Source organism: Ciconia boyciana, chromosome 9 (genome assembly GCF_034638445.1).
Source record: "Ciconia boyciana chromosome 9, ASM3463844v1, whole genome shotgun sequence".
Classification (NCBI taxonomy): Eukaryota; Metazoa; Chordata; class Aves; order Ciconiiformes; family Ciconiidae; genus Ciconia; species Ciconia boyciana.
This window is the reverse complement of record NC_132942.1, coordinates 23,799,145-23,827,111: the sequence shown is the minus strand read 5'-3', so window position 1 is coordinate 23,827,111 and position 27,967 is coordinate 23,799,145. Positions and strand designations below refer to the sequence as shown.

The following is a 27,967-nucleotide window of genomic DNA, read 5'->3' as shown; positions in this document are numbered from 1 at the left end:
TATCCTGAGACCAGCAGGTAAAAACCAATACTGCAGAGTGCTCCAGAATCCATATGTGCCCCTTTAATTAAAAGGAAAACCGCAGTAAATGAGGAAAAGGAACGTCTTACCAAAGCCGGAGCACATGGGTAATGTAACCATGACACAGACACCCTCCCACGGGCTGCAGCTCCTACAAGAAAAGCAAGTAGCTGCAACAGTCATTGGTGCTGCTGAGCACAAGCACGTCTGTACGAGAGGGAGATGTTTTAAGCGCTGACACAGATTTGGCTGACAAACGTGGTGCTGGCACACTGTCTCCTTTGAAATAGCAAACATGCTGCTGCAAAACACGCTCTGTGGTGCTGTGTCTATCCCTGTGTGCTGTGAGAGTGGCTCCCAGGGAGTTCACCCCATGAAGCGGTGTGATTCCTGCACAAGGGCTGGAGGAGACATTAAGTCCTGGAGGGAAAAGTTGAGTCCCCTGCCTCCTTTCGAACAGCTGGCTCTTGTGAGGTTATCCTACTCCTCCCCAGCCCTAAAAAAAAAAAAAAAAATCAAAAAAACACGCAGGGTGCAAACTGCGGTTAATGTTTTCAGTGAGTGCTGTCCAAAAACCAAGACTTTTTTTGGAGTTTATTCCAATTAAAATGGCAGTCCTGCAATTTCAGGTGACCTGGCAGTGTCCGTGGGGCAGAGCGTGGGGCAGAGGTCTTTGGTGATGCTGGCATAGACTCATTCAGAGCAAGGGGCTGGGCAATAGATTCCTAAATTAATCTGTTTGGGGTGTTTTCCCTGGATGTTCTTAAAGCCACATAAATAATGAGATTATTCCTTGCAGTTCCAGGAGCAGAGTCATTTTGTCCTGACCTGCAGCTCCCAGCCTGTCCTGACAGAAGGCTGCTTTCCTGCTCCAATCTCTCTACAGCCAAGGTGTAGCTTATCTTGGAAGGTGGTATTGCACTGCAGGGATGGGGCTAGGTTTTGGCAGGGCAAGGAGGACACCCATGTAGGTGAGTGAATTGAATTTGTGGCTCTGGCCACTGGAGCACTGGGCTGTTTTTATTTCCAGCAGTTATTCAGGGGGAAAAGAAACCAAACCAAATGTATAAGATGGCTGGGCCACTTTCCACCTCTCAGGTGCTCATTTCCACAGTTGTATGTGCCAGCTGGGACCCACATCCCACATCTCTTGCTGCCTACAGCTGACAGTGTGATGCAGTGCTTTGGGAGATATTCTGCATCCCTTCTGGGGCTTGTCCAGCCCCCAAAGATGGAGGAAGACTAAGCTAGCAGTGATGCAGCAAAGTGTCCCCTGGTTGCCCCCTTCCTGTAATCCCATCTGCAGATAAAACTGCATCCAAAAGTGGTTACGCTAAGGCAGTGTCCCATCTGGGACGCCCCATGCACCACGACATGCCGTGCAGCATTAGGTGAAACCAAAAGCTACCATGGGAGCAGTGTTGATCCTCAGCTTTCCAAGCACCTGAGAAACACCCAGCTGAGCCTAGCTTTGTCCCTCAGTCCAGAAGCGTTCCTCCACATATTTATAAAGACAACACTGGCAATGGCATTTAAATCCCTGCAGTGACAGCATCCCTGGAAGGCAGGACAATGAGGAATGCTGTGGGACCAGGCAGTGCCACTCCTGGCCAGGGCAATCCTCTCTGCCCCGGTTGTGCCAAGCCAGGAGGTCCAAGACTTCTGTGCTCTGTGCTACCTGACAGGTACTGCTCCCCTACACACCTGGCTGCAAAAGGCACCCAGCAGCCCCACATGCTGTCTCAGGTTGGAGTTTGCTGGTGTCTGAGGTGGGGTGCAGAGCTGTATCCAGGCGATGCCAGAAATCACAATTATGCCCCATGAGACCCCCCCACCACCCTCCAGCCCGCTACACTGACCCCCAGCTTACCCTGCCCCTGGGCAGCAGGGCCAAAGAAACACCTGCACAGTGACACCATCACTCATTAAAGGTTTGGTTTTATTTCTGGTTTAAAATCAAAATTAGTCATTCTCTGTAATTACATTATATATAGATTTATAGAGACATTATAGAAAAGAATTTTTTGCTTTTGTTTTTCTGCAAAAATCTGTAAATAAAAAATAAAATAAAACAAACAAACAAAAAAGGCGGCAGCTTCTGTCCGTCCCTCTGTCCGTCCCTCTGTCGCTCCTCCTGCTCCTGCCCTCCACAGTGCTTCCTAACAGACCAGGAAAGGCTCTGGGCTGGGGCCACATCTCACTACACTCCCTACAGCCGCAGCCAGGGAGGGGCAGGAGCACATGGAGCTGGAAAGAAGAAACGCCAGCAGAATATATTAATATCTCATATTTCATTTTATTTAAGTCCTGGGGACTCCAGGTGGCAAAGGGCAGCAGTCCCCATGGCCCAGGCAACTCCTGGAAAGAAATGGCGTGGTTTCCAAAGTGCAGGTCCTTCCAGGACAGGGCACATGCCCTCGAGCAAGAGGAAGGCAAGAGGAAGCAGAGAAATCTGGAACATCTCCCTTCCACTCTGGTCCCAGCAGCTGTAGCAGACGAGGCGTGCAGGAAGGGTGGGTTCCCCGTGTATTTTAAATAGCAATCAGAGGGCGGGATGTGCAGCGAGCCTCCCTTGCCCAAGGGTGCATACATGGCACCCCATGGGGCTGGTGGCCGGGGAAGTGATGCTCTGTAAGGCAGCGTGTGGCCGTGGCGAGCTGCCGGCGGGGATAATACTGCAGTGTGCTGCCGAGAGTGGGAGCTGCCGGGTCCCAGCTGGCCCCAGTCCGTGCAAGCCTGGGCGGCCCAGCAGTGCCTTTGCCCTCAAGGGATGGCAGGTGGGTTTGTGTGGCATCTCAGAAAGCTGTACTGGCCATGCTGGCTGGTGCAAAGATCCTCGGGAGGCTGTCCAGTGTCTCCTCCAGCCGCCGGTGAGCTGATTTACCATCTTCCCCTGCAAGTACGTGCCGTGGTCAGTGATCCGAACTGCAGAAGCTCGGTCCCCTGCCCATCCCCAGTCACTTTCCCCGGCCTTTCCGGGGAAATGTGGCTAATGCCTGGCAGAGCTGAGCCAGTGTGCTACAGCCACAGAGTGGAGACCTCTCTTGTCCTCCTTAGCACACCCTTGGGCAGGTCCCAGCCAGGATCTGGCTCAAAAAGCCCCCAGAGCTCCTGATTCATAGAATCATAGAATATTTTGGGTTGGAAGGGACCTTTAAAGGCCATCTAGTCCAACCCCCCCTGCAATGAGCAGGGACATCTTCACCTAGATCAGGTTGCTCAGAGCCCCATCCAACCTGGCCTTGAATGTTTCCAGGGATGGGGCATCTACCATCTCTCTGGGCAACCTGTGCCAGTGTTTCACCACCTTCATTATAAAAAATTTCTTCCTTATATCTAGTCTACATTCAGATGTTGCAAATCCTGTTCTTCAGCTGCCTGCCGTACCTATGCCCACGTGGGGCAGGATCACCCATGTTTGGGCTGCAGGAGTGCTCGCTTGTGGAGAGCCTAGCTTGGGGCAAAGGGGCCAGGGCTGGGGGCTATGCCAGCTCCAGCATCTCAGACAGCTGTGCACATCTGCATACACTGGCACGGGGATCCCGAGGGCTTCCCCAGGACCCCCGGGCACACACAGGGATGCACACATCCACGCTACAAGCTGGCTCCAAGATATTCTCCCAGCATCCCCACACACAAATCTGCCTGCAGCGGCCATCCCCAGCAAGAGGTGGTGACATGGACAATCTGCTGGGACATGGGACACAAGGTGTCTACATGTGCCGGGGTGACACAGGGATAGGCTCTATGAACAACCAAGACACACAGACTCCAAAACGTGACATGGCTGACAGGCTCTAAGACAGAGACATTCGTGAGCAAAGCGGCAGGAGCGGGGACGGGGGGACGAGGATGGCTCATGTGTCCCAACCTGTGCAGCAGCTGCCGCGATCTGGAGGCCTAGAAACCCACTCAGATGGTTCTCTCAGTGCCATCTAGCAAATAATAAATAACAACTGGGCTTAGTGCTCTGTGGCCACAGGACGCCTGGCCCTCGCTGCCCGCTGCCAGCTTGCTCTTGCCCGGCAGAGCTTGGGGCATGATGAGCCAGAGTGCGTGGGGTAGGCAGGGACCAGCCCAGGACCCTCTTCTCCTGCGGGCGCTGTTGGCACCAGGAGAGGCCGCTCGGGATGCTGTGGGTGGGGAGGGAGCAGAAGAGCAGTGGGACACTCACCACACAGCATCAGGCTCTGCTTGGCTGCCTCCCGCACAGGCTCCTTGTCTGTTTGGCACAGATAAACCAGCTGCTCGATGCTCTCCTTTGCCTGCAGGGGAAGGGACAAAGGGCTGAGCGTGGCTGGCAGGGCTGGCAGCCAGGGACACAGCCTGGAGGGGAAGGCAGCACAGGGAGCTGCAGCCCCATGGTGCAGGGAAGTCCCTCGTCCTGTCCCTTCCCTCCCCATTTCCCTTCCTGCCCTGCCTCTGCCTGCTTCTCCAGCACACTTGAGGCACCCCCAGCTCCTCTCTCCTGGGAGCAGGAGCTGTGCAGGTGTGTCCGGACTCGCCGGCCACGTGCGATTCCTCTTCCTCTGGAAGATGCAGCTCTGCTGCCCCCTCCCTGCATCTCTCTCACCTTCAGGCAGCCCAGTGCCGCACACCCTGCCACACGAGTCTGCACCTCCTCATCCTCCAGCTGCTCCAGGTAGCACACGAGAGCCTGGGGGGGACATGGGGGGGGGGGGGGTGGTCAGTGCCACCACCTACGGCAGAGCTGCGGGGCAGCACCAGCCCACTTTGTCCCTGGCTTGCCTGACACGTACCCGTTGGCGGAAGCGGGGGTTTTCCACCAGGCTGCGGAGCTGGGCCGACACAGCGCTCACCACCTTGCTGTTGCCCTCCACGAGGAGCAGGCTCAGCGCCTTCAGTCCCTCCTTCTTCAAGCGGCCTTCAGGCATGCGCTTCAGGGCACGCAACACCACGTCCTGGTCGTCTGAGTTGAGGTTCTGTGCCAGCAGTGCTGTGGGCAACCGCCAGCTGAGCCAAGATGCAAGGAGCTCGGCGGCACTGCCCACACACCCCTGCCACTGCAGGCAACCCATCCCCAGGCACTCCGCACCCGCACCAGGCAGAGGTGACCCCACGCAGGGTGCCAATGCATGGAGCTGCTGCGGCACCCAAGCCAAGATGCTGGGGACCTACAGCAAGGACCTAGGGTGCTTAGGAAGGTAGTGTGGGAATGGGCTGTGCACTGTATCAGATCTACTTGCACTCCCCGAGGATGGCTGAGCCTCTGGGTGATGCCCCAGAGTGATCCCCTACAATGATGCTCCAGCATCCCATGCCAGGGTCTAGGGAGAGTGGGAGGGCACCCACCTTCCTCTGCCAGCTCCATCATGTAGGTGTCGAGCACCAGGGCACCAAGCGACTCAAAGTGGCTCCAGTACTGGAAGATGGTGACCTGCTCGCCCTGGGCACTGCCGGGCCGCCGGGGCAGCCGCCGATTCAGCACTTCCTCCACCAGTTTCACACACACTGTGGGAAAGGACTGAGGTCAGGGTGTGCAGCAGCCATGGCCACCCCTCTGCGGGGTTCCTGGCACCCATAGGCCCCCACTCATGGTCACTGAGTGGGGCTGGCAACTCCCTCTCTGAACACCCCTGGGCGCCCACTCACCAGCATCAGCCAGGCCAGGGTGCCGCTCGCTGATGGGTGCTGCGTACTGGGCACTGAGCACCTGCAGGAACCGCTCCACGGGGCAGGTGTAGACGTTGGGCACCTCCACACAGCAGTCCCAAAGGAGCAGCACGCCCTCCTTCCGTGTCGAGAACTGCACCACTGCAAGGACAGGCGCTGTCAAGCCTCCCCAGGCCACGGCAGCAGGCAGGTGACTCCTGCCCTCTGGATGGCATGGCCCCTAGCTGCCCAGCCGTGCTCACAAGGGGAGACTGGGCCCCGCGCAGCCCCTTGGGGCAGCACAGAGAGTCCCCTCAGCCGCGTGTCTTTACCTTCAGCAGCTGAGCCAGCTGCTCCTGCTCGCTCCTCTGTCAGCTGGCACACAATCTCCAGCACCTGCGCCTCCCGCAGCAGCCTGTCCAGGGCATACATCTCCTGGCACCGCAGGGGACCGAAGGTGCCCAGCTTCTGTAAGGCACGGTCAAACCAGGGACCTCAGGGACAGAGCTCACCGCCCACACCACAGCCTCCATGCTGCAGCAAGACACCCCTCGAGGGGTGACCACAGCCCACCCCAGGGCTTCCCTGCCCAGGACATCTCCTGCCACCATGCCCTGGCCCCTGTCCTCACCAGCAGCAGGCGGTTGCAGTTGTTGAGGTGAAGCACCAGAGCCTTATCCAGGAACTCGTTGCCAGTGCTCATGGGGTCAGTGCTGGCCTCGGAGCCACTGCACATGCCGGTGTCGTCTGCCCCTGTCTCACTTGCACTGGGGGCCCTGCTGCCACGCCGAGGTCTGACAGCCCTCCTGCAAGCCAGGGAGAGACCAAGGCAGTGGGTCAGCGCAGGAAACCTGGACCCTGCCCTTCCCCACCCACAGAGGCAACACTGGGCAGAGTTTCTATAGGACCTACAGTAACACTGCATCAGGGCTGGGTGAAGGAGCAGGTCCTGGGACACAGAGCACAGGGGCTGCCTCCCAGCCTCCATGGAGAGATGCAGGGTAGCATTGTGCTACCAGAAGGGCCAGATCCTGCTGCTTCTCGACCTGGACCTGCCCTGAGCTCTGATGGGCCAGTCTAAATGTGCTGGGGCACTCTGGCAGAGCTGGGCACCCCCCATCCCAACTGCCCCAGGGCCGTGTCCTGCCCCACGCTCCATCCCATGAGCCCCTCTGTGCACCTCTCATCTTGGAGAGGCTCCTCCTCAGAGCCCTCCGAGTCCTCCATGTCAGAGGTGTTGAGGAAGCTGAAGCTCTCCAGTGCATGCTCCACTGTCAGGCTGATGCTGGAGGCCCGGCTGAGGAAGACACCCTGCTTCTGCTGCAGAAGAAGGCATGGCAGGGTTGGATCCTGGCTTGCCAGCCAAGACAGCCCTGCCACCTATGTCCCTGGGCACTGCCATCAGGGACGGCCCTGTCCCCATCATCCCTGGGCACTGCCATCAGGGACGGCCCTGTCCCCATCATCCCTGGGCACTGCCATCAGGGATGTCCCCGTCCCCATTGTCCCCAGGCACTGCCAGCTGGGACAGCCCCATCCCCATCATCCCTGTGCACTACCAACAGGGGTGGTGCCGTCCCCATCAGCCCCAACATCCCTGGGCACTACCAGCCAGGATGGCCCCGTCCCCATTGTCCCTGGGCACTGCCAGCAGGGACGGCCCCATCCCCTCGCCCCGGGCACTGCTGGGAGCCCCTCACCAGCAGCATCTCCTCCAGGCGCTTGAGTTCGCGTTCGAGGGGCTGCAGCTCTGGGAACTGCCCCCGATAGTCGTCCAGGGCTGAGCCCAGGAGGCCGATGGCCTCCTCCAGACCTGAATCCACCACCTTCCCCCGTGGCACCTCGGGGACGCTGGCAGGCAGCAGCAGGGACGGGTCGGGCCTCTCCTCCGCGGAGGCTTGTGCCAGCACCACGGGGACCCCGGTGCCACAGCCGCCCCGTGCCAGTGCCTGGCTCTGCACCAGCTCGGCCCTGTCAGCCTCCACCTCACAGGTGATGGCCCATGCCACGGCGGCACGGGGCTTGGCCTCAGCGCCCCTGTCCTGCCCTGCCATGGCGGCTGCCACCGAGGCACCAGGGAGGGGGTCCACATCCCACTCGCCCGTCCCCGTGTCCTCCGGGCTGGGCGTGGGCTCCCAGGGACTCTCTGCAGCCTTGGCCTCCATCGTGGCATCCACGCTGGCCTCACTGATGTGGCTCAGAGTCCGGGAGTAGGGCACATGCCCGTTGGCCACCGCCTCCTTCTTACAGCTGCCCGGCTCCTCCGGTTGGCTGACAGCAGGGGGGATGCCAACCCCACTGGCCCCGGCCCCAGCCTCGGCCTCCTCCGGCTGCTGGGAGAAGGAGATCTCGATGGCAGGGGCAGAGGCCTGCACCTCGGGCTGCACGATGGGCTTGTGCGCAGCATGGCGGGCACTGCCGGACAGCTGGGGGCTGGAGGAGTCGTCCGAGGACTCGGAGGAGATGGACCAGGCCGTGCCGTTCTCCAGCTCCTCCTGACGCCGCAGCATGTTCTGGGGAGGGGGGAAAATGGTGTCAGATGAGCCCCTCCTGCCGACCCTGCTCCTCCGGCTGCCTTTCCTTCAAGCAGGGGCAGGATCCAGCCAATCCATCCAGCTGCGACCCCCAGTGCAGGCTGCTGCACCGCCTTGCCTCTGCTGGCACAACAGGGCAGGCAGCAAGGACCCGGCAGACCACGGCTGCCTCCTTCAGCCCTGCACCTGACACCATGTCAGGGGGGTCTGGCTCCTGAGGCCCAGCCACGCATGCCCCGGGGTGCCAGCGACTCCCCGGCACAGCAGGCAGCTCCAGCATGGCCACGACGGGGTGCGACATGTGGAGCTGAGGACACCACCGCCATGGCTGCAAGGACGGCAACAGCTCCAGCACAAGCTCATGGGGGGCAGCACTGGCCATCACGCCAACGTCATGTTAGCATCACACCAGTGCCATGACAGCATCACACCAGTGCCATGACAGCACTGTCACACCAGCACTATCACGCCAGCACCACGCGAATGCCACAGCACAGCACACCAATACCACCAGCGCAGGGACATGGACAAGCCTTCTACTTACTAGTGCCCAGCTCTCGCATGAGGGCATGCAGACAGAGGAGCGGGGCCAGCCCATGCAGCTGAGGCTGCCCCAGCTTGGGGACTGTCTCCCCAGGGTCAGCCAGACCCTAGCCTGGCAGGATCAGGCCTCTGGGCATCAGTGAGGGGTAGTGAGTAGGAGACAAGAAGCGGCTATGGCTACTGCAGGACTGCCACGTCGCTGGGCTAAGCTACTGGCCGGCTCCAGCCCTCACACTTACGCGGCCCTGCCGCGACCATCTCCCGAGCTCGGCCGAGGAGACATCGCCGCAGGAGCAGCTCTGAGACAGCTTCTCGAAGAGTGTCTCCCGAAAGATGTCCAGCAAGGACCAACTGTGCTTGTCGGCCGCCTGCCCCGGGCTCTTGGGCAGAGAGAAGAGGAGCTGTGAGCACGGGAGGAGCAGGCGCCAGTACTGGGGAGCCGTGGCTGGATGGCTGGAGAGGAGCTGCCCATCCCTGTGCCCGAGCCGTGCCACCCTCTGGGATGTAGCCTGGGCACATCCCCGCGCAGACCCCTCCACAAGCCACCTCTCCTGAGCAGCCCCACCCGGCGCCACACTTACATAGAAAGCCTGTTCCCTCAGGGACGGTGTGTCAGGCGGGCTCTGGTTGTAAGTAGAGAACCTCTTGTTCACCGTGGAGGTCTTGTTGACGGTGCTGGCTGCCGAGGGCTGGTCGTCCTTGTCGAAGGGGCTGGGGAGGAGAGCAGGGAGGTGAGGGGTGTGTGCCAGCCTAGGGGGATCTTGATCCTGCTCTGCAGCAAGCAGGACACCAGGACCCCATCCCATCCAGCTCTGGTTTTCCATAATTGCAGCCCAGTTTTGCAATGGGAGAAAGCCTGGGGCAGGCCACCTCTTGCCACACCATGCCAGGCGTCCCCAGCCCTGCCATGTGCTATCAGCAATGCCTGCTGAGATACTCACTTCCAGGTCACCTCCAGGCTGAGCTTGAGGGTGCCCAAGTCATTGATATCCACAGCCACTACCTGGGGCAGAGCCGCAAAGAGGTCCTTGGTCTCGCAGGACACATTGCCCACCACAACATGGTTGGCCAGGCTCTTTAGCTCTGTCACCTGGAGAAGGAGAGGGAGGAGAGGATGAGATGAAGCCACGGGCTTCATCTTATCTGTGCTGTTTGCATCCATGCTGTGTGCCAGGATGCCACCACCACCAGATGGCCTCCTCCCACCCAGTGAGGGTGAGGTTTAGGTGAGGTCCTGGAGGGAAGCCCTGCTGCAATGCAGTGTGGTAGCTGGCCCACACCATCCCTGCCCCCTTCTGTATTGTACCTTGATGGAGAGGAACTCAGTGACGAGGGGCAAGAAAACCATTTCCTCGCTGTCCCACACCTGCTTGCTGTTCACCTCGATGCGCCCCCGCAGCTTCCACCGCTGCCGTCCGTACTTCATGAAGATCTGGGGATGCAAAGACATGGGTGTGGGGTAGATACAGCACTGGGGTAGTGGGTGCTCTCTGTGCATCCCCAGGCATGGCCAGGGACCCATGCCACCCACCACTGCCATGCAACATGCCCTCCACGCCAGTGCCCACCTATGCCCCCCAGGCATCCCAAGGACCACAGGGCAGGAGAAGAGCAGATCCCAACCCACATGGTCCCACCAACCTCATACTGGTCACCAGCACAGAGCCGGGCAAAGCCTGCCAGTCCTGCAAGAGAAAGCAGAGGGGCATCAGCAGGCAGCAGGCAGGCAGGCAGCAGGCCAGGGATGGAGCGGGACGCATTACCTTTCATCCGGACGTGGAACTCGCCCAGCTGGCTCTCCAGCTCGTTCTCCAACAGACACATGTTCTGGGGACAGATGGATGGACAGCACCCGTTAGCAGCCACCCATGGGACCCAGCATCCTGCCAGCCCACCCCAGCCAGCTGCCTCACCTCTGTGTACTCCTTGTAGCCCTTGCTGGCCTCGGCCAGGCTCTCGCGTGCCTCCCGGCTGCCTGGTGAGCCCGTGCTGTAAGCCTTGACCATGTTGTGGGCTCCATCACGGAGCCGCCTCTGGATGCAATAAGCCTCATAGAGCTCATCTATCTGCAAGAACAGGCCCAAGCTGCGGTACGGGGCAGGGTGGGGGACAGCACGGCTGTCCCAGCACGGCACCAAGGTTGCCCCAAGGTGACCCCAGTCCCCAGCTCTCACCTTGCTAGCATGGAACTCCAGGCGACGCAGGAAGCGCTCAATTGACTTCACTTGCTGGAAAAGCAGAGGAGACAGCGTGAGCGGCAGCCCAACCCCTCTGCAGAGGTGCCACCGGTGAGGATGTGCCCTGCTGCATGCCCATGCTGTGGCTGGGATGGGTCCTGGTCACCAGCCCTGCCTGGGAGGTGCAGGGTGGCAGCCAGCGGTGAGCAGAGCAGAGGCTGCACTTGCACCCACGTGCTGCAGCATCTTCTAGCCTCCCCTTCTCCGAAGGGTCCCCCAGGAGACGAGTCAGGCTGCAGGGTGCTCTTCTCCCAGCCTCCAGGGTGCTCCTCTCCCAGCCTCAGAGCTAACCCAGGCTCAGCATTCACCAACAACAGCTTTTGTTTGCAAGAAGCGGGTTACAAGCCTCTGCCTGTCTCTGCTTCATCCCCTGCCCAGACCCACCCTGCACGCAGAGCCCTGATCCCACCCCACAGGGACTCTGCCATGCAGGGGACAGGAGGCAGGCAGCGGGGTAGTGCAAGTGGAGAGGGGCTGGCAGTAACACATCCCAGGCAGTCAGAAAGAGGAGACAAGGGGCACGGGGCACTGATCCCACTTACCTTATCCAGATCGTAGAGAAAACCCTGGAGGAGAGAAGAGAGGGATAAGATGCAGCACAAAGCCAGCTCTGCCCACCCAAGGAGACCCAGCACTTCGCACCCACCACCCATAGCATGTCAGCAGGGACATGCAGCACCCAGCCAAGGCTGGAAAGTGCATGACAGTAGGACAGGAGCCCCGTGTAGCCCAACACCAGAGCCCGGGGTGACCCCTGACATTCCCACAGGAGCAGGCTCTGCCCCAGGACACAGATGGACCATGAGCTGCCCCAGCCGTGCCCGCAACCCTGGCCGTCTGCCCAAAGCACTGCTCCCTGTAAAGCTCTTCCCAAGCGACACTCACCAGGCGTGAATTCCTCTTGGACTCACGGATCTGGGTGCTGAGCTTCTCCAGTTCCAGCTGGTGCACCTCCAGGTAGGCTCTGGTGGCAACCACACCACAGGGGTCAGGCTGGGACACCATGTCCAGGGCTCCTGCCACCCACAGACCACACCACCCCAGGACATCTGGCCCCGCATTCCCACTCCCCGCTCCAGCACACAGGCAAGGGAGCCCACTTGTGCCTCTATGTGGGATGTGGCGGGATGCGGGACCCCACGCAGCTCCAGGACGCCCAGGCACTGCACCCAGGAGACCTGACATGCCCCCGCCTGGTAAGAGCAGAGAGCTGCCAACCCCAACCCATGGCAAACTGTCCATGTGCCCCTCAGGGGCTCCCTGCCTCCAAGCACTCGGCCACAGGGAGCCCCAGCACTTACGTCAGGCCCTTCTTGAGAGCTTCATACACCTCGTCCAGGCGGTTGGGCTGAGGCACCTTGGGTGGTGGGGATTTGTGGGACATTGAGAACATCCTACTGACCCTGGAGCCAGTCTTGCGGGAGACGGTGGGGGTGAAGGGCGAGAGGTTCCTGGAGAGAGAGGCAGGCAAACCCGGGGCAGCCAGGGTCAGCACACAGCACTGGGGTCTGCCTGGGTGCCCCAGCCTGCCAGGCACCCTGTCTCAAGACAAGAAGGAGCTCCTGGATGGAGGCCTGGTCTGCCTGGACCTGCCCGCCTCTCCCAGGACTCCCTGGCAGCCAGTCTAACCAGCCAGCAGGGCTGGGTGAGATGGGGCCATGAGGCTGGGCAGCGCTGCCTGCACCGCATGCCTGCAGCCCCCGCCAATGCATTTGGCTGCCCCAAAGCCAAGGAGGACAAGGAGAAATCCACAAAGCTGGCGGTGGAGAAGAGCAGGGAATTAACCCTATCCCAGCGGAGTCAGAGAGGCTGGCCGTGGGGTAGCCTCTGCAGAGGTGTGGGGATCCCAGGTACCAGTTGGAGGGAGCAAAGGCAAAAGGGGCTGGCACCAGCCAGAGCCAAGCTGCGCTCCTGGAGTGCCTGTGGGGACATCTCTAGCCCTGGCCACCCTCTGAAGGGGCCACGCTCTGCTCCATTGCCACCACCCTGGGTTGCCAGAGGTGTGGAGATGCTCCCTGTGGTCTGGGCACTGTGACAGCGTGACCATGCCACCATCGGCTTGCTGCCCTACCACCGTGCACTCCCAGGGACAGGCAGGGATCCCAGCAGGTGGCAGCATGGGAGCATCCCAGGGACAAGCAGCCCTGTCACCCCATCACACAGTGCAGCAACATGGGGAAGGGACATCCTCACTGATGCTACACCTCTCCAGATGTCACCAAACCCGCTGTATGGAGCTGCCAGCTGCCTGTTGCCTCCACCTGCCCCACTGCCGCGTTGGGGACCTCCCCCAGCCAACCCGAAGGGATGCCGACCCAGCACCCGAGACCCAAACACCACCCTTCCTGCCTTGTGCAACAGAGTCGCTCCCCAGCCCAGCGAGCAACGCCCCACTCAGACCGGCTCTTCCCTTCCTCCTTCCAACGCATCATCGTGCCACCGGCGCCCAGGAGACACCCTGGGCTCCTCAGTTCCCAGCCTTGGGTTGGACCTCCCATCCTGTGCCGCTCTTTGCAGGAGTGGCCAAAAGTTTTCCCCAAATCACTGCTGGGTGGAAATGAATGTCTTGGCCTCCTCCCATGCCAGAGCGATGCATAAGTGCTTGATTTCCAACATCCCTCCTCATTCCTGTCCTCCAGGGCCCCTGGAGGCATCTCCCACAAGCATCTCCCCACCAGCCACTTGGCTGCAGGCATCCAAAAGTCTTCTCTCTTCCCTGTCCCCAGGAGAGCCCCTCTGGCACCCCCAGATCCAGTGACATGTTGGTGGCCTAGAAAGTGTCACTTGGCCCAGAGGCTGGACAGAACCTGGGGACAAGAGCCAAGCAGGGCTGGAGGTCTGCTCTCAGGCATGGGGAGGCTCTACCTGCACTTGTGCCCACCCAGTGAAGGTGCCCATAGCCTGGCAAGGCAGCTTGGCACTGCTTTCCCCAGCCATTTGGCTGAAGGATGTCTCTCCCGAGGCATTGGTGGGTGCACTGGGAGATAAGGAGCCTGGCTGGGTGCTAGGAAAAGGGATTAAAAGCATTAAAATGCCATAGTCCCACAGCCCAAACCCATGACATGCCCATGTCCCAAGAACCACCTGCAAGAGGGTAGCCAGGAGCTAGGGATGGTGCGGAGGAGGGTGGCGGGGATGAGCAGCACGTGACGTGGTTCTCACCAACGTGAGGTTCAGCAGAGAGGAGGAGGAAGGGTATGATGGGACCATAACATCGCCAGTGGCTGGAGAGGATGAGTAGGGAACGGCTGCTCCTCGCAACGCAGCTGATGGGCAGCCAATAAAACCTTTCAGCAACAGGTTTGAAATGACCCAGAGGAAACCCTGATTCACACCAGCACTCAAACCCCAAAACTGGCCGCCGCAGGATGTCAAGGTCATCGAGACACAATGCTTCAAAGCCACCCCAGCTCCTTCACCGCACCCATAAAACATGATGAGATGGTCACAGGGAAGCTTTTAAGATCTGGCTGAAGAACGAGGGTGAGCTACACCTGCCCCCTCCATGCTCTGGTGGCAGCAGCCACAGGGCTGCAGGGTCCTCACCCAGCCGTGGGACACGGCACAGCAGAGGGTTAGGGTGATGGGCTGTGTCCCCCATCTGGCCTCGATGCTTCCTGCAGCCCCCCGTGCAACATCCCCTGGGTACCACAAAGGTCCCTGCGGGAGATGCCTGGTGGCAGGACAGGAAGGCACCTCAGGATGCAGGTCCAGCCACCATGCACAAGCCTGTCCCCATCCCCATCCCCGTCCCTCGTGGCAGGCAGCACAAGCACCCATCTCCTACCTGAAGGGCCGGTCGGCCGTTGAGTTCACTCCAGCGAAGGACTGGCTCCTATTGATCTTGGTGACGAGGACTCGGCGCTGCGGGCGCACAGACAGTGACATCGTTGAGTGTGACCTGGAGGGCCTCCCTGGGGGGACACAAGAGAGCGAGGTCACCAGCAGCAGGGTGGGGAAATACATGCAGGCAGGGCTGCCACCGAGACCAGGACGGGAACGGCACACACGGGCTGGGAGCCTTCCCTCCCTCTCAGCCCAGGGACACTCCCGGTGGCACTGGGGACACAGGTCCCATGCTGCCCCCAGCAATGGTGCCGGTGCCCTGCCCTGGGTGAGGAAGGGCTCTGGACACCATGAGCACTCAGCAGGGACAGACAGATGGATGTGTCCCAGCTTGGCCACATGGGAGCCACAGGAAGGGGCTGATGCCCAGTGCCTACCGTGGCCCTTCCCAGACATGACCATGGCAAACCCTTCGCTGTGCCCCAGCCTGGCCACCTCCTCCTGAACCCTGCCTTGGCCCATGTTCCGCTGTTGCCCATGCTACCCTGCTGCAGGGGCAGGAAGGGTGCGGGGCCAGACCCAGCCACTCAGCCCTTCACTGTCTCTGCACTCACTTCCGCTCGCTCCAGCAACCAGGAGGGAAATCCATGGGCAACAAAGCACTTTGGAAAGTCCCTGGCTTTGCCAGGAGCTCTGCGTCGGGGAAGGAAAGGCTGAGCCATTCCCCACTGGATCCTGGAAAGTCCGTGCGGGCAGCAAGTGTGCAGCCCCTCGACCACCGCAGCCCTACCCTCTGCTCCTGGCAGCGCCAGAGACAGCGCTAGGAGCCCGGAAACTGCTGCCTGTCCCTGCAGTGGCCTGTGCAGTTGATGCCAGCCAGGATGGAGAAGATTTCTGAGTCTTGGGGCCTGGACCCAGCTGCTGCCCCATGTCACAAGGGAACATTGCTGCAGCCCTGGCCAGGGCTTGGGGAGGGCAGCCCAAAGCACAAGTCAAGAGCAGGGGAGTCTGGAGCTCTTCCTGGCCCTGCCACCCCCAGCAGTGCCAGCTGGGCACACAGAGGAGCCCAGCCTGCAGGGCAGCCGCAGGACAGAGGCTGCTGGATGGTCCACTTCATCCCAGCCACTGCTGACGCCAACTTGGTCCCTCTGTCCCTGCCAGCTCCCAGAGCCAAGCTGTGGGAGCCAGGAGCTGCTGGGGACAAGGGTGCAGGGTGCCCCGCAGTCATGGACCCTGCCAGGGAAGACCAGGCAGGGCCCCAGGGATGCACAGCTTCCCCAGCTGGCAGATGGGGCCAAGCTAACCCCAGCCAGAGCCACCTTCCCACTGCCTAAGGGGCTTACTCTGCCTTTCCTCCTGCCCCAGCACAGCTGGCAGCGAGCCTCCGGCCACAGCAGCACCAGGGATGGCATGGGGATGCAGATGCTGCCGGGGCTCCCACCGCCATCCCCACTCCTTCCCCCAGTACAATGGAGCCTGGGAGCCCAGCTCAAACCAGCCCCACACAGCACACACCTGCTCGGCCACCGGCAGGCATCCCCCCCCCAGTGCTGTGCTCCCTGTTGCCCCACAGCCATGCCGTCACCTCCCTGCATACCAGGCTGGGGCCAGGCATTTGCAGTGCCCGGGATGAGCAGGGCCATTCGGAGTCAAAGCCAGCCACCGCCAATCACCTCTATCCCAGTGGAGCTGGGACACAGAAGGTCCATCTGGTTCCCCCTTAGCACTCAGGTCCCAGCTCAGGACCACGGAGCCACTCTGTGGGTCCTGCCGCTTCGCAGTTATCTTGGTGCTAGTCCCTTCAGTTTCCAAGACAACACTGTCCCAATTAAGCTCATTAGGAGGAGCTGTAATCCCTGGCAGCCCAGCTGACCTGCAGGGCCTGGGCAGATTACCCTCTGCAGGGCTCTTTAATCTGCTCCCCACTGAGCAAGCAAGGCCCATGGCACCGGTGCTTGCTGGCCCAGTTGGGCGTTCTAGCTCATCTATAGGGAAAGCATCCACCACCCCTACGATGGGGCTCTCCACACGTGAGGCAGGTCACAGCTCCCATGGGGTGAGCACGGCCCTGCCAGCCCATCCTTCTCCAGCCCACATTGCTGTCTGGGAGCATGGTGGAGCTCTAAGGAGGGTCACCCAGGCAGGAGCCTGCACTGGGGAGAAGGATGCTGAGGGCGTCGCAGGGGGAGAATGATGCTGGGGGTGCTGTGGGGGACCAATGCCCCAGCACAACTCCACAGGAGGGTCAGAGCGATCCCCGGCCTCTCACCCAGACCCCTCGCAGGCTGCAGCAGCCACCTGCACCACGCTGGGTCGTGCTCCAAGGCACCTGAGGCTCCTGCACTGGCACAGAGAGCAGTGCCATGAGCAGTAGCCGCTGACAGGACCACATTCCTGCACTCCAGCCTAGGGATGCTGCTCTCCTCCAAACACCCCCCACGATGCACTGCACCATGAGGCCAGATCGCCAGCATGATGGGTGCAGACCTGAGTTGGCAGCAAGTGACGGCGCAGCCCCAGCACTTGCTGCCAGCCAGCCCAGCACCCGGCCCCAGGCACCGCCAAGTCTTGCCAGTGCCAGCCTGTCTGCCGCAGCACCCTGCATCCTCAGGCCTGGCACCCAGCAGCCCAGCTCCTGTGCCAGGACCCCAAACTCCCTTCGAGGAGGAGGACACCGTGCCCCCGCTCTGCGGGAGCAATGCCCCGGGGGCCCCAAGGATGCTCGAGTCTGGCACACACAGGCAGCCAGCTGGGTGCTGGAGGGCAGCGCTACCTGCATGACTCAGGACAGGCAGCGTGTGGGGTCTCCGCTCCTGGCACACTTGGCTCATGGCAGAGGAAAAAACTCCAGCGTGGTGCGTTCCTGACATTACAGAGATAAGAGGTACCTGGTACCACAGCGGCACAGCCAGCCTCAGCGGGGAGCAGAGCCTGGAGCATGCTTCAAGGGGCAGCTAGACACTGCATCTCACCCAGGGCCATGAGCCCTGTGCCAGGCTTACCGGGACGACGGCACCAGGAAGGGCACTGGGCAGAGCACTGGCACACTTGTGTCCCTGCCACACGCTGAGCCCCAAGCATGTCCCTCCCTCTCCTGAGAAGGAGCCACAGAGGTCCTGCCCCAAAGGTCCAGTCCCTGCCAGCCCCCCGCCCTTAATTAGGGCTTTGGTGCTAACGAAGCCGCCTCCCGACCAAGCTTTTCACCTTGCCGTGCCTGTGCCGCAGACTGCCTGCAGCTCTCCTGGCGCAGGAAACGCAATCCTGGGAGTCTGTCCGTCCGTCCCTGGCCAGCACTGCCCGCGGGCAGTGGCCGAGAGGCAGGGCAGCCAGGTGTGAGCAGCTGGGTGGGTGGTGCAGCAGGGGGTGCTGGAGCCCACCCAGGGGCTCTCCAGCCCAGCCGCCGGCTCCTCTCCCAACGCCCGGTGTTCTGGAGATGATTGGGATCCCAAGAATGCTGGTCTGAGCCGTGGAGGGGGCAGTCCGACCGGCTGGGTTGGTCCCAGCTGGTTTCTGTTTCCGACACTCAGACACCAGCCTCAGGTCGCTCCGGCGGGTTTATCAACACTGCCCCGGTCGGAGACGCCCCAAACTGGCTCTCCCCGAATCCCCAGCCCCGCAGCCCTGGGAGCTGGGGGTGCTCTGACCACCATCTCCAGTAATGTAATTTACTGGAGGTCAGCAACGCCCAGGGTGGCCGACCCAGCACCCTCCAGCACTCTGGACCCCAGGGAGCAGCACCCACAGCCACCCGAAGGGCTTCTCCAGGAGGGGCTGGCAGGGCTGGGCTGTGGTCCCCATGCTGATGGCACTGTGGCCACCTCCCCGGACACAGCGGGTTACTGGTGTCCCCCAACAAGGGCACGGCACGGTGGCCACGGGCCGGCCCATCCTGCCCGCGGTGTCTGTGGCAAGCAGTGGGTCCTGCTAGGCCACACCAGTGGCACGCCCCCCCCCCCCGTTCCCCAGCACCCTTGGGTGAACCTTGATCGCACGGCGGGGACGACCTCGGGAGCCTGCGAACTCAGCTCGTTGGCACAGCTCCCTCCAGCCCAGCCGCTGCATCCTTGTTTGCACAGCTGCGTCCCCGCTGCCCTAACCCAGGCGCGTACCCCAGCACCCCCCCGGCCCCTTCCGGCCCCGGGGCGGCCCTTAGCTGGCTCCCGGCGTGGGCTGGAGCAGCTCTTCCCTCCCACTGCCCCTCATCCCTCCCCGGCACAGAGGATGGGAGCATCCGGGGACTGACGCCATGCAGCCTTGGTCACAGGGTGCCTGGGAGCCGCCTCTTCGCTGACCTCTTCCGCGCTCTGCCTCTCCTCCAGGCAGGCAGGACCCTCCCTGCCTGCCCCCCGTGCCGGGCAAGGAGGGGGATCGGGGTTTTTTGGGACTTTGGGAGTCAGTGAACGGCATCCCGACTCCCTGTGACCCACCCGGGAGATAAAGTCCCGGCCATAAGGCTGCAGCCCCCACCGGAGCAGGGGATGGCGGTCCGGGTGTTGCGAGCAGGGGGCTGGATGGGTGCTGGGTGCTCTCGCCCCCGTGGCGGTGGGGGCATGGCGGCGGTATCCACCCTCGCGGTCATGGGAGGCCGGCTGGCTCCTTGGGCCGAGTGGGAGGGTGGCAGGAAAGGGAAGGAGCTGCAAATGGGAAGAATTGGAGGAAGTGCTTATTTACCCCGTGGAGTATCCCCGAGGAAGGGCAGGGCACGGCGCAGGCAGACACTCAGGGCCAGCTGCCCGGGGGGGGTTCTTGCAGCCTCCCGCCCTGCCACTCATCCCACGAGCTCCCAGTTTGCAGTCAGAGGGGGATGCAAACCCCAAACTGGGACCCAGGGAGGTGGCTACCTCTGGGGCCGGGGTGTTCCCCAGTGCCTGGCTGAGCTCAAGCCCAACCTGTTTTCTAGGACGGCTCCTGAGAACCAGCCCAGGACCACCACAGTCCCAGTGAAGTGGGTCCCCCACCACCAAAGGCACAGACTGAGCACCCAGCCAGGATCCCCATGGCTTTGGAGGCCTAGGGCATCACCTCCATGCCCTGCTAGATGGGACTGGAGCCTGGCCAGGGGTACCAGACCCTGCTCCTGTGTGGGCTGTGACCCCTCTCAGAGGTTCTGAGCAGAAGACATGATCCTGCTGAGGTTAGCATAACCTTGCAAAGGTCCCACATGCCACCTTCACCCCCACCTGCTCATCTCCAGGATGGTCTGTTGGGTACCAGTAGCTTCCCCCCAAAATCCTGCCTGGGTGACAGAGTCCCTGTGCATGAGAGCAGCCCCAGGAGCCCCTGTTTTGCCTAGGTCCCCTGGGGCCGTGGTGCCAGGGATGCTTGACGTGGAGGTGGGCTTTTTTTGTCCTCATTAGCACAGCTGCAGACAAGATGTGGGGGGCACAAGGGGGAGAAAACCAATTTGCTGAGGAAAGCTGTGCTGCCATGGCATTGGGGGCGAACCCGCCAGGAGTGGCAGGCAGCTGCAGCCCCTCTCCTGCCTTGAGATGCAGAGCCTGGGTCTCAGCGTGGGCAACGGCAAGGCTGGACAGCCGGCAGGTCCTATCCTGCCACAGACACCCCATCCCAACACCCCGTCACTGCACGCCATGGTGACAACCGTGTCCCTTGCAGGTGGTGGATACCCATCCCTGGGGAAGAAGAGCTCTCCTCCCTGGGGAAGTAACTCACCCAAAAAAGCCCCCCGTGAGCCCAGCCACATCACTTCGGGAGCCTCAAACAGCTAGAGGTCCCCGAATTAAAGGCATTTGGTGCCACCGGCACTCGGTACCTTTCGGTTTGCCGTTCATGGCGGGCTGCAGCAGCACATCCCCCTTGGGCTGGGGTCAGCGTCCCAGGTGGCTGTTGCTCTCTCATGCCGTTTGTCCGACCATCCGTCCGCCCGTGTGCGTGGGGCTGGGGCCAGGAGGGCTCCCCCCAGGCAGCAGTCTCCTCCCACGCTTCCCCTGCCTGAGGGCTGACATCACTGCCCAGCGCCGCAGCCCCGGCCGTGACTCAAGGGCTGGGGACGGGAGGACGGAGGACAGGAGGACACGGTAGGATGCCCATCCCCCTTGGAGGGAAGGGGCCCCACCAGCAACCAGCTGCTCCAGGAGCACGGCACAGCTCAGTCCCCATCCTTCCCTCCCCACTGCCCCCCTGGGGAAATTGAGGCACGGGTGCAAGGGAGGGGACCACACTGCAGGTCACCGAGGTGCAAACTCCCCCCCAGACCCTCTCCGGGATGTGTTAAAGCAGCAGGCACTGCACTGGGCACTGCAGCATTCCCTGCCAGCCATGCGTGCCGTGCCAGCCTCGTGCCAGCCAGCGCCCCTCGGAGACCCCCTTCCCTCTGGCACCCAGGGTAGGCCACGAGCCTGGGAGCAAACACCGCCCTGCCAAATGCACCGCTGGCCCCCAGCTGCTCCCGGTCCCTGATCCGAGGGGGAATGCCCCGGGCACAGCCCCTCACCCCCATCCCCGCCGGCTCCACTGTGGGCTGGCACAAAGCCGTGGGCAGAGCAGGCAGCCGACGCTCACGCCACTGCGGGGAGCAGTTGTGACAGCCCTGCTGCTCACTTCTGCATTGCTTTTATATATATATATATGTATATAAAACCGCCATGGCTTTGCTGTGGGCTTCCCACAGCATGGATCCCTGTGGTATGCCCGTGGGCATGCTGCAACACCCAGCAGCCACTGGGAAAAGGGTTTCCTTGCGCAGGTGCCCCCAGCTTGTGCCATCTGGGTGTCCAAAGTCTTGAGGGGCTAGCTTCAGCCAGGGCTTCCTCACAGGGCTCTCCAAAGATGCTGGGTGCCATTCCCATGCGGGAACCAAGGATGCCCCACTCCCCACGGGGCAGTGAGGCAGACCTCCCCTGCCCTCCATGCCAACCCCAGCAGCTGGCAGCACCTCCTGGCCCCACAACTCCTTGGCAGAAAGCACAGGGATGCCCTTAACAACCAGGGGACCCTGTGGCACAGATGTGACCACCCTCCAGCATTGTAGGTCTCTGCACAGGTCCTGGTCCTGGGGTACCCAGGCCTGGCAGCCCCCTCCAGCTCTGATGGAGGAGGCTGGAGCAGCCAGCCTGGATGGCTAGGCTGGGACCGGCTGCCGTCACCATGTCACGGGGGCAGGAAGAGACACCTCCCTCCCAGGCTCCTTTCCTGTTTGCTGCTGCTTTTAGAGCGAGGTCAGGCCAGGTTTGGGAAGAAAAGCATTGGGGAAGAGTCTTGGGGGGGATGCTCACAGAGACGGGGTGCTCCTGGACACAGTTAACCCCCTCCCTAGAGGGTGAGCCAGTTGTGGGGCTGCTTCCCCAGCCCAGAGCTGGTCCTCTCCTTGCTGGCCCCTGTGCAGGACAGGGCCAGCACACCGCAGGGGAGGAGAAGCGTCTGGGGCTTCCTTGTAGGGTGGCATGGCTCCCCTGCCGTGGGCACCCATGCACGTGGCTCCAGAGCCAGCCACAGCCAGGCTTGGAGAGCTGGTGCTTGCAGCAGTGCCACCACAGAGCACTGCATCCCAGGACACCCTCTAGTCCTGGTGCTCGGGTGGGTGCCCGGGTGGGTGCCTGGTGCCAGCCCCATTGGGAGAGCAGCTCAGGGAAGAGCTGGTGAGACTGGGCTGGCCCCAAGCAGCATCCGAGGAAAAACCATCCCAGCACTGGCAAACGGAGGTGTCTGGTCACCCACCTGCCTGCAGCCTCAATGCCAGTGTCATGGGCATGGAGACAAGCCAGCAGCCCAGCACGCCACAAAGCATGGTGTGGGGGGACCTATCTCCACCCTGGCCTTCAAGAACTTGCATGAAGACCAGCTCTCCTACCTCGCCTGGTCGGGATGTGTCCCCCCGGCTCTCCCCACTGACGGGCAGAGGCCTGACCCAGAGGCTGCCATAGGCAGGGGCCCACCACCTGGCTTTTCACCCCTTGCTGCTTCTCCCTGGGGGAAAGCAGCATCCCGGCACCACCCCAGGACCAACCAGCCTTCTGCAAAGCCTCTGCCGCACTGGCAGCCATGCGGAGCCAGTGCCCGGCACACGGCCAGGCAATGCGCCCACAGCAATGGCCCATGCCAGCTCATTTGTTCTCATTAAAGGTTAACAAGAAAGCCACGCTAAAGCTGCTGGGAGCTGCGGGAGAGGCATTCTCCGGTGCCATGCAGAGTGAAGGGACATCCAGACTTCCCTACCAGAGGGGTGATAGCCACGCTGTGCCACTTACAGGGACTCTGCCCCTCCATAGCCCTGCCTGCAGCCCCGTAAAGGGCTGTGGGGCAGCTGATATGCAGGCAATGCAGGCAAGCTGCATGGCACAGTACCGTCCTGGGCATCACCCACGGGGAGACTGCCAGGAGCAGGCAGGAAGTAGGGTTGTGCATTCAAAAGGTGGAAGAGGATGCTGGAGGAGGACATGGGCATGTGGCATCAGACATCTCTGAGCCCCTCATGGCACCCTACATGGCACTCAGCAGGGCTTGCCAGCTCAGGGACACCTTGCCAAGGGAGGGCAGAGGAAGGACACGAGCTGAGCCAACACTGTCAGGGCCTGGGCGGTAATTGAGTTAAATGAATCTCCGTCCCTGGCCTGGCCGGGGGCAGGGAGTGGGTGCAGGGAAGGGGACAGCCCCATGGCTGCTGGCCACCTCCCCCAGCTCAGGGGACTTCCCTGGATGCTCACCACCCCGGCTTGGCACGAACAGCCAGGGCGGTTGCCTCCACCCCTCCTATGCAGCAGGGACATGGGCATAACACCCCAACCGCACCCTTTTTGGGGGTGTCCCTATCATGCCCTCCTCTCGCCAGGCCTGGGGAGCTGTCCCGAGCATCCCCACCTCAACCACAACAGCTGAACATGCAAACAAATCCCTCCATGGGCAGCCGTACTCAGACACACATTAACAGCCATGGCCAGTCTGTGTGCAGGCAGAAGAAAACTCCAGACACCTCAGGAGGACGTTCCCATTTCCCTGCCCTTGGTAAGATACAGGACTGGCATCCCAGAGACCCTGTGTCCTGTGAGCACTGAGTCCTGGGGAGGTTTCCTGGCTGCTTCCTGCTGGCCCTGGGACCACCACCTCTGAGGCTGTGCCCACCCAGCATCACCCAGCCCCTGGAGAAGCCACCCGCCCCAGGAGCATGCTCCCCTGGTGGCCCCAGCACCAAAGGCCAAGGTGATGAAAAAGCTATTTCAGGCTGTTCCCAGACAAGGGCTCCCTGGACATGGACGCCCTTGCATGGCTGGGAATGTCACCACAGCTGGAAATGCGGCACAAAAGGGCACATGCCAGCCTCTGCGGATGCACAGCGAGCAGAAGGCACCGCTGGCCAAAAGAGGCTGGGGACATGAGTGCCAGCACGTAGGCACCAGCCTGGTGAGGGGCCAAGGAGCTCCTGGTCATGTGGCAGACCTAGGAGGGGGCAGGAGGTGACAGTTCTGGCAAGAAGACCCACCATCATGGCTTGAAGGAGAACCACGGTAAGTGACCAAGTGACTTGTGGCCAGGCAAGAGCCAGTCCTGGTCTGGGAAAGCCCAGTCTGAGAGCTGCAGGTGGTCACCCCCACCATAGTGCTACAGCCAACCCCTCTGACCTTATTTTTTGCAGAAACCAACAAAGCCAGCTCCAAAAAATCCTGTCAACCCAACACCGCAGATCATATGCAGAGTTTTTTTCTGCAGGGTTGATGCCCCGAGGGCTGGAGAAGGACCAGCCCTTGTGCCAAGCCAGGCTCTGCCCACAGCTAGGCTGGCACCAATGCCATCGGCAGCATCCCTTGCTGAAGGGGCCGAGCACCCCACATCTGGGCACCAGGGCCGCAGCAGACTCAAGCCCTCCCCCCTTGCTTCCTCGCATCATCCCCACACGGCAGCAGAAATAGAAGCGATATAAATGGCCACCCTATAAATAAGCCCAAAGCATGAGGCAGGGAGCTCATCCCAGCCTGGCAATGGCCTCAACCCACGCAAAGCCAGGCCTTGGTCTGCCTTCGCAGTCCCCTGGGGACCCCAAATGCTAGCTCCCTGCCCACAACAGGTCTCCCAGGTCCCATCCTTTAAGTCAGAGCCACGGCAGGAGCTCTGAGGCGCCTACTGAGCCTTGGCCACTGGCGCAGGGTGGAGCCCAGCATGATGGCATCCTTGGGGGATGTCCCCACGCCCCTGCCCAGCTCCTCTCAGAGTAGCAGCAGGCACTGGATGATGCCCACCCCGGGCACCCCACAGCAACCCAGGCTGCAAATTCCTGGGCAAAGCGGAAGTGCTGCCCAGGAGCCTCAGGCAGGGTTTGGGAAGAGATGCCCCCATGCCCCACTACTGTCCCCGCTGCAGATCAACAGTTATCCTCCGGTTGCACCCCATCAGCTGCCCATCCCTGCCCTCCTCATCAGCTGCCCATCCCTGTCCTGCCCGTCGCTGCCCGCATTCCCACACTCAACCCCATCACGTCGTGTCCTCCACGGGAGCTCAGCTGCCACCACGCCGCAGCTCCTCTCCGCCCGGGGGAACACGGCAATGTATCGGGGACCTCCACTAGCTGAGAGCAGGCAATGCTGCTGGCAGCAAGCCCTGTGCTGCCTGATCTTGCGCTGCATCATAGCCTCATGCCCCAGCCCTGCCCAGGGGATGTAGCAAGGCTGCTCCTCACCCACTGGCCAGGAGATAGGTCCTCGGCCAACACAGGATTTATAGGAAGGCCAGGACTTCCCGGTGGCCGCAGTAGTCTCCTCCAGGAATCTGGCACAGGTAAAACCCACTGAGGCTGTTTGCAAGCCCTGGGATGGCCAGAGGTGCGGCAGGGAAAGAGTTAATAGTGCGAGGCCTTCCCAAGCACTTCTTGGCAGGCTGGGGAGGGCTGGGAGATAGGAGGATCGGTCCAGCAACAAAGCGAGATCTGTCTCATTAATTCCTCCGAGCATTCCTCCCTCTCTGTCACCCAGGAGGAGGAGGCAGCACCCAGCTGACATGGTGCACCCAGGTCGCTCGGGAGCCCCCCCCGGGGTCCTGCTTGGGTGCAAGGGGTGTGATGGGGGGCAGATGGGTGCAGCCTCTCCGCCGGGAGAGGTGCAGCCTCTCCGCCGGGCTCTGGCTTCCCGCAGACGCTCGGGGAGGGCCCTATATGTACACAGGCAGCTTCCCCTTTGCCTCCCGTACCCCTGCCCAACTGTCCCAAGGGAGTCGGGGCAAGCACGGCTCACGCCACCGGCTCCTCGGCAGAGTAAAACGAGTGGCGCCATCCCAAACCCGGGAGCGAAGCAGCGGCCGGAGGAGCCCACGCCTCCCGGACAGGGGCTGGGGGGGACTGGGTGGCTTTGGGGGTTGCTTGCCTCGATATCCCGCAGTCGGGCGGTTCCTTCTCCGGGCGTCTCCGGCCACCGTCCCGGCCCTGCCGCAGGGTGCGGAGCAGCCCTCCGAACCGCAGGGCGACGGGGTGGCGGAGCGGAGCCCCTCGGCCGCGTCCCCGTCCCCACCCTCCTCGCCATGACGGAGCACCCCCGTGCGCCCCTTCGGGTGCCCATCCCGGGGCCGGGCGGCGGGTGGCAGACGAGGTCGCTGGCAGGCGGTGGCACGCGGCGACGTGGCCCCCCCCTAGGGTGTAGCCCTGCTAAAGCCACCAACCCCGCTCCCCCTTTATCCCCCCGTGACCGGCGTCTCCCCCGGGGCAGGCGGCGTCGCCCAGGGTGCGGAGGTGCCGGTGGCACTCACATGTCCCAGGAGAGGTGGGGGACGACGCACGGGGCGAGAGCGGGCCTGGCTCGGTGCATCCCCTTTGTTCCACTCCCATGGACGGGGAGCAAGCGGGGAGTTCGTGCAGGCTCTTGGCAGCGCCCACCCCGGCTCTCTCCATGGAAACGCGGGAGCCATGTGATTTCGGCAGGAAACCACGGCACAGCCAGCGCCAATGGCGGCTGCGTGGCCGGGAGCGCCTCCCTCCCCGAGGAGACCGCTGCCGCCACCGCCACCGCCGCCACCGCCATCGCCGCCACCGCCGCAGCCGTGCAGGGGTCCCGTCCCCACCGGCCCAGCCCGCCGGTGCATCGACGTCCCCCGGGGGTCCGCCAGCCCCACCGAGAGCTGGAGCAGGCTGCCTGCGCCCCGTTCCCAGCCCTGCCCGCGCAGGCAGCCAGCACTCCCCTTGCCCCGGGGAGGTGGGATCAGCCCGGCTTGCTCGGCCCCGGGCTGCTTGCCCTCCTGCAGACACATGGCCCCCACAGCCTCTCCCTGCCAGGAAAGCAATGGCTGGAGCCCCCCACCCCACCCCCGAGGGCCGCTACAGCCTCCCAGGCTTCAGCTCTCCCCGAAAGACCCCGAGCACATTGCACAGCCCGCTGATAGCAGGGATGGCATCTCTGGGCAGTGAAGTGACATGACCAAGGCTATGCAGTCGGTCGGTGGCAGAGGCAGAACCAGCGCCCAAGCACCCTTGCTCCCAGCTCTGCAGTACCCAGCACCCCACGCTGCCTTCCCTCCCACCTCCTGACCCCGACTGCAGAAAGCAGGAGCCGTGCTCAGACCTCTGCCGAGCGGCAAGTCCGCCCTGGGAGAGCAAAGCATAGGCAACTGACCCGCGTTCCCCATCCCCACCAGCATCCAACCTCCATAGGAAAGGAGCAGAGGAGCGCTCCCAGCGTCCTCAGCTAAGGGATGGGCAGCCCTGGTGCAAATGCAGACTGCCACCCCGATGGATGCCACAGTTACATGGTGCTGGCTTCCTCATGGAGCATCATGGCTGCCCTGGATCGGACCCTGCCCTGCCAGTCCAGGTCCTAAACCCTGACACCTCTGAACATCCCTGGAGGTGGAGGAGAGGGAGGAAGCCATGCTTCCCCAGCACCATGCCTGTTGGGGGGATGCACCCTGCTCCTCTCCTTTTTCCCAAGCCCATCGTTCTCCTACCTGTCCTAGATCATATTGAATCGACCCAGTTTTAAATGGGACAGATGCCTTTGCAGCCCCGGTGAGACATCCTCCATGCAAGGATGAGACAACACAGTGCTCCAGCCAGCTCTGTGATGCAAAAGCACTAATTAGACCATTGCCACGTCTCAGAGCTCCATGGAGTAGGGCAACATCAGTGAGAAGGAAATCATTGCACCACTGTGGCTCTCCTGGGGCTGCAGCAAGGAGCAGAGTGCTGCTCCCAAGGACACCTGGTGAGAACTGGGGCATCCCAGCTCCCAGCCCGTCCCTGGCCTGGTCACGTGGAAGGAGAAACTCTGCAAAGATGGGAGAGAGGACAGCAGGTTCCGCAGC

At 62.1% G+C, this 27,967-nt stretch overlaps 1 protein-coding gene across 4 annotated transcripts; it reads right to left on the bottom strand.

Moving 5' to 3' along the window:
• Positions 1 to 1,942: 1,942 nt before the first annotated feature.
• RIPOR1 (RHO family interacting cell polarization regulator 1) lies at positions 1,943 to 26,578 on the bottom strand. Of its 4 annotated transcripts, XM_072872868.1 has the most exons (23): positions 18,716 to 18,811; positions 17,939 to 18,161; positions 14,736 to 14,862; positions 12,250 to 12,399; positions 11,834 to 11,912; positions 11,491 to 11,514; positions 10,886 to 10,939; positions 10,625 to 10,777; positions 10,475 to 10,538; positions 10,353 to 10,396; positions 10,018 to 10,143; positions 9,653 to 9,801; positions 9,293 to 9,422; positions 7,335 to 8,147; positions 6,815 to 6,954; positions 6,266 to 6,440; positions 5,967 to 6,102; positions 5,635 to 5,796; positions 5,335 to 5,493; positions 4,782 to 4,978; positions 4,595 to 4,678; positions 4,196 to 4,286; positions 1,943 to 2,914 (listed from the first exon to the last, which is right to left on the bottom strand). In XM_072872868.1, the coding sequence occupies exons 1-23, from the start codon at positions 18,794 to 18,796 to the stop codon at positions 2,817 to 2,819; spliced, it is 3,459 nt and encodes a 1,152-aa protein (XP_072728969.1). In that variant the 5' UTR covers positions 18,797 to 18,811; the 3' UTR covers positions 1,943 to 2,816. The 4 variants fall into 4 exon arrangements, with proteins under 4 accessions (XP_072728969.1, XP_072728970.1, XP_072728971.1 ...); XM_072872869.1 differs by lacking the exons at positions 17,939 to 18,161; positions 18,716 to 18,811 and adding an exon at positions 26,420 to 26,578; XM_072872870.1 differs by lacking the exons at positions 17,939 to 18,161; positions 18,716 to 18,811 and adding an exon at positions 20,508 to 20,648.
• Between the last annotated feature and the right edge of the window lie 1,389 nt (positions 26,579 to 27,967).